This window comes from Struthio camelus, chromosome 1 (assembly GCF_040807025.1).
Source record: "Struthio camelus isolate bStrCam1 chromosome 1, bStrCam1.hap1, whole genome shotgun sequence".
NCBI classification, from domain to species: domain Eukaryota; kingdom Metazoa; phylum Chordata; class Aves; order Struthioniformes; family Struthionidae; genus Struthio; species Struthio camelus.
The window spans coordinates 165,407,771-165,417,341 of NC_090942.1; the positions used below are offsets into that span (position 1 = coordinate 165,407,771).

The window sequence follows — 9,571 nt, forward strand, 5'->3', positions numbered from 1 at the left end:
TTTTTTTTCAAAAAGAAAACCATGCCCATTATTCACACCTTTATAAAACATTTAAAGTAAGATTTTGCACAGCAGTTAAAAGATTATGGTACTGTAAGAAACCGCAAGCAGATCTAATCAGAAGAAAGTAGGTTGATTAGTCCCATCTTATTCTCTATACTGCAAGATACATTAGGAGTAAGAGGGCAAACGGCACAAACATGCTCCTACCCAGAACAAAGCTATCTCATGACAGCAAGCACACACATAGCCAAGAGGTGATCTATGTGGTTATTTCTTGAAAGCATCTTTTCTTGCAACTAATCAGAAACATTCAGAGCACTTTGAGTTCAGCACCCTTGTCCAATTCACTGAGATCCAATTCTTTTCCAGTTCCAATTGAATTGTGGTCAAGTGAGTACTCACATGAGAATCTCAAACACTATTAATCTTAGTTAGGGTGGCTACCTGTTATCCAGAACAATATCAGGAAGCCACCAAATCATAGCAGAAAGTAAAAAACTATATTTTATTTTACCACAGACCACTATCATAAGCTATTACGTTCTAATACTTTGAAATACTGTAATATTGTCTGCATCATTACCCTGATGTTTTGCAGAAGATGGAACACTGACACCTTTTAAACTATAGATGTTATCTACGTGACTCAAGTCATGTTTCAAAACACAAGCTAATCAACTCCAAAAATACTTTTCCTTCTTCGTCCTTCACCTGATCTTTCCCCTACTTTAGGCCTGATCAAGACGAGAATAAAATATCTGGTTACCCTCCTATTTTTAAGGAGTACAGCACCAACTACATGTGCCAGCCCCATGCCATTAATGTTGGGAAAGGATAACATGCTCATATCACACCTTTAATTCTCCTGTCTAGACTAGGATTTAAGGAATCACAGCTGCTAAAATGCAACCCCATCGACAAAGAAAAAAGTATTTGAGCTGCACTCATCACTGTAAACTATCTAGACTGTGTTGTTTGCATTAGTGCAGCAAAAAAATTGAAGACCAGCCCTATATCAGAAACCTCTGGCAAAAAAGGCAGAAATCTAATGAATAAGAACACGAAGAAGCAGACAGCTATGGTTCTTGCTACCTTAATAATTGTGTAAATCTTTGTACAAGTCACTATGTGCCAAGATAATTTAGCACTGCAGTCCCAATCGCTTCCCTATTCTCTCTCAAAACGTTATCATCGCATACCACCTACACAACTTACAAGGAAAAAAGCTTTAAGCAACACTTGCAATATTTCAGAAGTGAACTAATCAGTAACCCCAGGTTTGTTTTTAGGTGAACATAATTCTGAAACTGCCCTATTTAGGGGAAAGCTAGTAAAGGAATGGACTTAATGACTTTTTTGGGTCGTCTCCTTCTCAGATACCTCAATTTCTATTCATCTAAAACCTCTCAATTGTCAAAGAAAACCTATTTTTAAATTTCATTCTAATGGGTATGCTTTCTACGATAAAGGTTTTAATAAAGCATACTATTACTTAAAATGTTTCATTTATGACCAAATAACAAATTTATTTCTGGCACATACTACCCAGCCAAAGGGTTGAGAACCATGTTTATTTTTAAAGAAAAGACGCAAGTTACTGCCAACTGTGTTGACTATAAAAACAGAATTTAAAGAATTTTTGTCCTCTACATATCAATGGTAAAACTAACAGAAATCCTGATGACCAATGATTTTTTTGATAAAGCTCTTCAATTATTCATGGTAAAACTTGTGTCAAAACACCTCAATCAAGAGCAAGATAGAGTATATTCAACCCCAAGCATTAATGTGGTTATGCTAAACTATGAAAGCCATTAAAATCACTCTCATATTTGGTCTTTAACCCATTAAAGAGCATTTTTCTAGCACAGACACAATCAAGTAACACTACATGACTGAAAGCAAATTTAAGAAGTCTTGCCACATACCATTCTATTATTTAATAATTTTAGCTATTCATATTTATTCACACATCTCTACAACAACAGGAGCTACAGCAGCAATTAAGATGTGAAAAGAGAAGATAATGCTAAGTGATACAGGCATGGGGGGGGGGGGGGAGAAACATGTGCCATACTCTAAACTAGTACAATCTAAACTAAATATGCATATAAAAGGAGCCTGCCTACCTGGCATTTTCAAAAAAAAAAGTTCAAAGAACACCTAAAAAGTAGGAGGGGATAAAAAGATTTATTTTCAGTTCCCATGCAAACTGTCATGTCACTTTATCTTGGGGGGGGACCAGGGAGGTGCAGGGAAATCCCAGTCTCAGAAGAAATACCCATGTGATTAACCACAGAAAAACACAGCCAAAAAGCCATTAGCAGATTCCCTGCTTATAAGTCTCCAAATTTATAGCTTCCGCAGAAAATAACTCAAAGTAGCATGAATACTTCAGATGATCAAGAAAGGAAGAGCGAGGAAAGAGCAGCCAGGAGAACTCTGCAACTGTGGAATTTAATTAAAAGCTTCTACATGAAAACATTACAAGTCATACGTTCCAAAGATGCTCCGAACACCTTGAAATACCTGAGTTTAAGACTAAGTCATGGAACTTTAAAATATAATCTTCTATCGCTTAAAAACGTACACTCTGACAGAGATATTTTCTAGAGGATGGTCTGCAAACGAATTCCATAGGTAAATCAAGAAGCCTATAATCTTTGTCTGATAGAATTAGTCCATTAATTCTAAAATTAAAACGCAAAGCTAGGTTCACTAAAAATCTAGAATAATTTTACAAAATTTTTATGGCTATATAGACTTTAAAAGCACACGAGCATAAGAAGAACTAAAAGAAAAATCTGAGTTTAAGACCAAAGTTTACAATAATGCCCTACATCCTGCAAACTTGTACTCTGTTACAGATGCTTTCTAGAGGATGGTCTGCAAATGATTTCCTCAAAAAGACAAAGGAGATCACCATATGGCCAATGCTTTGATGTTATAAACGGGGTCAGTTTGATCAGACTGGCTACTTGCCTTTTTCTCTTCTTTATATCTCTATGGATACTTAGAATATATGCATCCTTGGTAACTCCATGAGGTTCTCAACTGAGACACATCTATCTGTAAGTGTCCCTTGCCACAAAATGGAAGGCTAGAATAGGTCTTTCATTACATGAAAAAAATTTTAACATAATGTCTCATGTCTGCATGAAACATGCCTGAATTCCATCCCGCTTCCTAACTTTTCTCAGAAACATGCATGAGTGCAAGAGCAGATGAATAAATCCCATGAAGCAATAAAGCATAGTAAAACACAGTTTTATCTGATGGGTGCACAAGAGAGGGGCTGGCAGCTTGGCTAGTAGGTTGCAAGGGATCCTATGGAAGATGCGGACCATGTTTTTGTTCCTTGTCTTGCTCACTTAAATACAAGTAGTCTAGTTAATCCACTACATCAAGTTTACCACAGGACAAAAAAAAAGAAAAAAAAAAATCACTCTTGCCAAGAACTTAAGGATATCAATCTCTTCTTAGTTCTGTCATCACTACATGGCTAATATCTGTGAAAGACCCTACGTATTTGTTAACCTTTCACACACACCACTTTAGAAGGAATAGTATTTTTCAAGTTACACTTCTACTGAATGTTTAGTTATTTCTTCCTGGCAGGTTTGAGTCATGTTTGTTTTTGAATGTGTCTTATCAGTGTTTCTTAAAGAATGCATGAAAGAGTACTCAAAATCAGAAAAGTATTTTCCTAAATCAAAGTGAGATGAGAAACCTATAAAATTTCAGGGCATTGGTAAGTTTAACGTAGTTTAAAGAGTACTTCTTACGTTGAAGAGCTAAAGAACAAATTAAACTACTTCATGTCCTCAGAACTCTATACTTACAGTCATTTGTATGATCATACTATCCAGTTTTAATCAGGATCAGGACTCCAATGTGCTAAATGTCCACTGAATAAAACAACATATTTAATTTTCATAATACTTCAAAAGCAACATATTCAGACATTTGGGCAATTTTGTAATTTCAAGTGTAGTTTTTCAGATTTAATCGCCACTAAGTTACTAACTACATCAATTATCATTGACTCAAGATGCTGATTTCACAATTAATAAATTTCCCTAACTACTTCTCTTGCATGTTTTGAATTACCATGCAAAATCCCCAGATTAGGGAGCAGATTTTCATCCTTAGGATAAACACCTCTACAAACAACATTGTCAACTAAGAGACATTTCCATGTTATTTCATACCAATACACCTACACTGTTTAATCCACATTTTCAACAAATCAAAATCAGAAGTTTTGTGCTTCAAAAGCACAAGCATAACAGTCCTGTCTCTAATGCACTGGCCAGATGTCAAGAGAAAGTCTCACAAGTGAGGAACACAATTAACTTTGTCAGTCCTTTATTTGCGCTTTAGTTTTCTGCTCGAATAGAAATAATAATCCTTTCCTATTTCATCGGAATTTGCTAAAAATATGTATGTTAAAGACCGTGGAAGGTAGATTGAGAAATTATGGTACTGAAGCTACATAAGCACCTAAAATATATAACCAACGATGTTTAGACCTTTATACATTCAGGATAGGAGAAAAATAACTGACAAAGTTGTATCCAAAATTAAAACTCAGTATAGGGTACGTATCAACAGATTCTCTTCAGGGAGCTTTCTGAACATGCAAAAGACACACACCTGTGTTAGAAGTTACCTAACTCCCTTCCATTAAAAAAATAAAAATAAAAAAAATCTGAATCTGCCTGCTCCTTACTTCTTTCTGAACCTCCATAACTAGCTAGGGTGTATCCCTTCCAATCTGTTTCTCTTGACAGCTTCTGTTCTTACTTCACTGCAGACCTTTACTTGCACAGGCCCACTCATCCAGTTTAGCCTTATTCTCACAACTAAAAGGCTTCTTCAGAAAACTCAAATTATTCTGAAATTGGAGCGGGTTATATCTGCACATAAACAACAGATGTTTCTTTGCTACCGGGTTTGCAAATCCATTTTGGAGGGAAAGAACATCTCAGAACTGCAGTATCTACAAATGCACAGGTAATATGTTTTGTATAATCTCTCACCAGGAGGCAGCAAAGTAGCACTCGATTCCCTTCACCCTTCTTGTACACAAAAAGTAAAAAGCGCCCCATGAAGCTACCACATGAAAAGTATGATGCTTACGTACACTCCAGCTCTCCACCACTAAAAACTTTCAACATTTGGAAACTTATGCTTGCAAGCATCAGAAGAATCAAGGCTTAAGGGACAGACTTGGCACAAGCAGGATTAAGAAACTGGTACTAGGTGCCTGAACTGCTAAGATCTTGGGGTTGCAACAAGGCATAAGCATTCATCTGTTCAGTGAGAAAGAGTTCTGAAATGATAGTTTACTTCGCTATTATCCTCAGTGACAGCAACTTCAAATGAGCATGGAGGCAAGCTCAACTTCCCAAGCCCAGATACCAATGGCCTCTTTCTGCACAGCCCACTGCCCCACACTAGGACACGATCCTTCTCTCCTCCTATCTTCCAATCACATTCCTCATCTAGCAAAACAAGGCATCCACTGCCTCACTCACCTAGGGCACACCCCCAGTCGTCAAACTCCTGCTCCCATTTACTAAAACTAAAGCACGCGTTCCAGAGAAGCAGGGCTAATTGCAGGCACTGTAAATAGAGTTCAATGCAGAAGCTACTGCTCCATGCAGCACAAGCTACAGCTAGGTCACTAGATGGGTAGAAACTACTGTAAGCAGCAGCATCTGGAGGAGGACGAACAGCAGCTGTGACTTCGTACCACCCTGATGCTCCATGCAATGCGGGCAGCATGCTTAACCGTGGGAATCTTTGGCCTAGAGCAAGGTACAGGGAGTACAGGTGAAACCTCTCTCCCTTCTCAATTTGTGCTTCTGTGAGAACTGCCGGAGGTGCATCCATCCACTCAGGACTGACAGGATGCCTTTTCTGAAGAAAGATCTAGACAAAATTTACTTTGAAAGAAGAACATTGTTTACATTTAAACCAGCATTTCCCAGGAAAGAACACTAATTACCTGCTTAAAGGCTACAGAGGCATCCTCCACTCTTCTCGTGGAGATTGTGCACCATGCCTGAAAGGGATGCAAGGCTCCCACACTACACAGTACAAAAGGAAATTTGACTTTATAGCTTTGCCATTAGCAGACTCTTCTGGAAACTGGGAGACCTGGATTTTGGTTCTGTTTCTAAGATTATTTATGCGTTTTTTAATATTAAATAGCCAATGAATAACAACAGAAAATATACCGAATGCAGTGATCTAAGCCTCTTCCACCTGAGAGACCCAACCACTAGCTTCAGAGCAAAAAAGTCCATAAAACAGCCATAAACCATATGGTATTTGGCTCTTTTGGCCATGTAAACACTACATTCATTCCTACAAAGTGATTCAACTTCATCAAGTGGAATGAAGGGCTCTCTTAGCTTACTTTGCTCTGCTACATGGGGGTGTGGTATGCAGGGGTTAGACCAGGGAAACAGAAGAATCCGGTCTGAATCTCTTAAACAGAAGAAGGAACTTCACAGATTTTTTCTGCTTCTTGGGAGAATAATTATAATTACTCTCTAACTATGTATGAGCACAGAGTTCTTTCATCAGAATGAACGTAGTGAGAGCAACACATGAAACGCAGAAAATGGTGATACCCACCAATATATTATATAGGTCAGAGACCTGTTCCATCTGTTGCCAGGTACAACAGAAATTCGGAGATTTTTAGATCACTGTTTTATAAACATGTACTTATGGATTTCAGGTACAACTCATCCAAAATCCGTAAGTAAACAGGACTATGATTATTTGTCTCTCAACATGGACAAAATGCATTTGTGCAACTAGACATTGTAATTATTTAAAACTCCTTGCTTTGTACAGATACATATGGTCTCTGTAAATATGCATTCTTCTAGTTAAATTTGCACTCTTTTTAATAGCTAACTGAACGGCACATTAGATGTGACATTGCTTGCAAATTTTAAGTCATACTGCAGTCAAAGTCTTAACTATATATACATACATACACACACACACACACACACACATATATATATATATATAAACAACCTAAGTTGATTAGGGAAAAAAATCTGGAGCAGTTGCTAAACTACTTATTTTAATTCACTGCTTAATATTTCAAATCAACAGCATAAACCTTTCAACTACAACTCAAGTAAAAATTTCAGGACTGGCTAAATCCAGTATTTCAGCTGTTTTTAGATTAATATTAAATCTCACTTAGGTAAAGTAAACTATTGCTCATGTGTCTTTCACACAGTACCTCACTGAAAGTCAAAAGACGAAGTCTTGCAATAAAATAGACAATAGATGACAGAAGAAGAATAAGAGCAGCTTTTAGACCTTTTCTCAGCAGTGCTGAGTCAATACAACTATGGAAGTACAAACTGCTTTCTGTTCTGCTTCATGTATTGTCTTGTATCATCAGCTTGGGTCTGAATGCAGACACTCCATCGCAAGGTACAACATAAGCTGCAAAAGCCACAGCTAAACATTCGGGGACTAATTGAATTTATATCACTGATTAAATGTAGGAAAGCAGCAGGCATTTATTAAGGAATAAGGTCTAACTACTAAAAGAAAAATTCTTAAAAAAGGTATTTTTAAACGATAAGGATAGCAATGATACCTTAAGTGTATTTTCCATAATAAATTCCAAATAACTTAATTACACTAGACTTTGGAAATCCCTCGTGAAAAATTTAGGACACACACACACGAGACACCTACTATGAGAAACTTGTGAATCTCCAAAAATACCAGAACTTTTGTCTCCTCCCTCCTCTTTCCTCTATTCACCTGTCTCTGCAGTTTTAAAATACATCTTCCCCAGGCCTTAGTATTGAACGGCAGATTCTGTGAATAGACCATACCCAATCATATGATTAGCCATTATCACTTTTTAAACCTCAGTCTGCATTAAGATGCAAATCCGACGGCTGTGGTCCAACTAAGTCATTGATAAGTGTTTACCTTTCACATGTCCAAGCGTAAAACCAGTTCTGTGACATATTTACACCTGTTATCTTCGATAACAGATCTAGGTCTAGGATGGTTTGGCCAGCAGCATTTCCTCATCCACGCTATGGTGCAGACGGTTGCTATGATTCCAGGTGGTGCATCTACCTGTATTTCAGCAGAACTGGCTGCACTTCAGCTGCTGACATCTAACTGATTGACACGTATCTAAACGACATAGTGGTTCTGAAAACTGACTGGCAACATGTACCCGTGTTTCACCACTGCGGACTCACTCAGAACGGAGCGCCTGGCAGTGCAGCCGTGGGAAATTCGAGAGAAACACGGGGAACGCAGAAGGCCTAAACCTCAGAGCCGGCAGCTCTCACTAGCAAAGAGCTCGCCCGCCGCGCTTCTACGAGGAGTGGGAAGTTTAAGCGAGACACCTACACAGGTACGTGAAGAGGCAGATTTCCGGCGGCTGAGCAGGAGCGCGGCGCGTGGAGAGGCGGAGGCGCTGCCCTCGCCAGCCACCCGCAGCACGGCCACGGGGGGAGCCGGCCCCACGCCGGGCTACAAGACGGCAACTTGCTGCTCCCCCTCCCCCCCCCCCCAAAATAGCGGCGGATCCCGGCCCCGGGAGCCGAGGGCCGAGCCCCGAGGCCCAGGTGAAGGGCAGGCGGGAGGGGAGCGCTGCATGGCGGGGGGGGGGGGGGGGAAGGGGGGGACGGCGGTTGGCCCGCAGGCCCCGGCGGGCCGGGCGGGGCGGGGGAGTCACCTCTTGACGCGGATGATCTGGTCGCGCATGGGTCGGATGTCCTGGAAGCTCTGCTGGTTGACGAGGCTGTAGACGAGGATGAAGCCTTGCCCGTTCTTGATGTAGAGGTCCCGCATAGAGGCGAACTGCTCGGTGCCGGCCGTGTCAAGGATCTCCAGCACGGAGGGGGAAGCGTCCACCTCGATCTCCTTGCGGTAGAAATCCTCGATGGTGGGGTCGTACTTCTCGATGAAGGTGCCGGTCACGAACTGCACCGTGAGCGCCGACTTCCCCACCCCGCCCGAGCCCAGCACCACCACCTTGTACTCGCGCATCCTCCCGCCAGCGCGGGCGGACCGACCGCCCGCCCGATCCGACCCGACCTGACCCGCACCTGTCCGACAGCCCCTCCTCACCCGCCGGCCATGGGCCGCCGCCCGCCTGCCCGCCCCCGCCCCGCTCCTCCACCCGCCCGCCCGGCGGATGCTGCCGGCCGCGGCGGCTCCTGGGCGGCGCTGCCGGCGGCGGGGCCGCGCTCACGGGCTGCGGCGCGGCCGAGGTGGGGCGCCGGCCCCGCCCCCTCCTTCCCTTGTCGCCACGGCAACAACCAACCGGCCCGGCGCGCGGCGCCGGGGAGGAAGAAAGAGCGGGCAGGAGGGCGGGCGGCGCCGCGTCACGTGGCGCCTCCCCCGGCCTCCCCCCTCCCTTCGCCCAACGGCGCCCGCCAATCCGCAAGCGCAAGGGCGGCCGCACGTGACGCTGACGACGGCGGCGGCGGCGGCGGCGGCCGCCCGTCTCCTCCCGGCCCTCGCCTTGCGCTGTCGCCTAGGAGACAGCGGC

General features: G+C 42.3%; 1 protein-coding gene across 1 annotated transcript in view; it reads right to left on the bottom strand.

The window, feature by feature from the left end:
• RAP2A (RAP2A, member of RAS oncogene family) overlaps positions 1 to 9,242 on the bottom strand; it is a 33,011-nt gene extending 23,769 nt beyond the window's left edge. The window contains exon 1 of the mRNA XM_068928674.1: positions 8,753 to 9,242. Within this exon, the coding sequence (XP_068784775.1) occupies positions 8,753 to 9,066 (314 nt within the window). The 5' untranslated portion in view covers positions 9,067 to 9,242. The remainder of the gene's footprint in view (positions 1 to 8,752) is intronic.
• Positions 9,243 to 9,571: the final 329 nt, after the last annotated feature.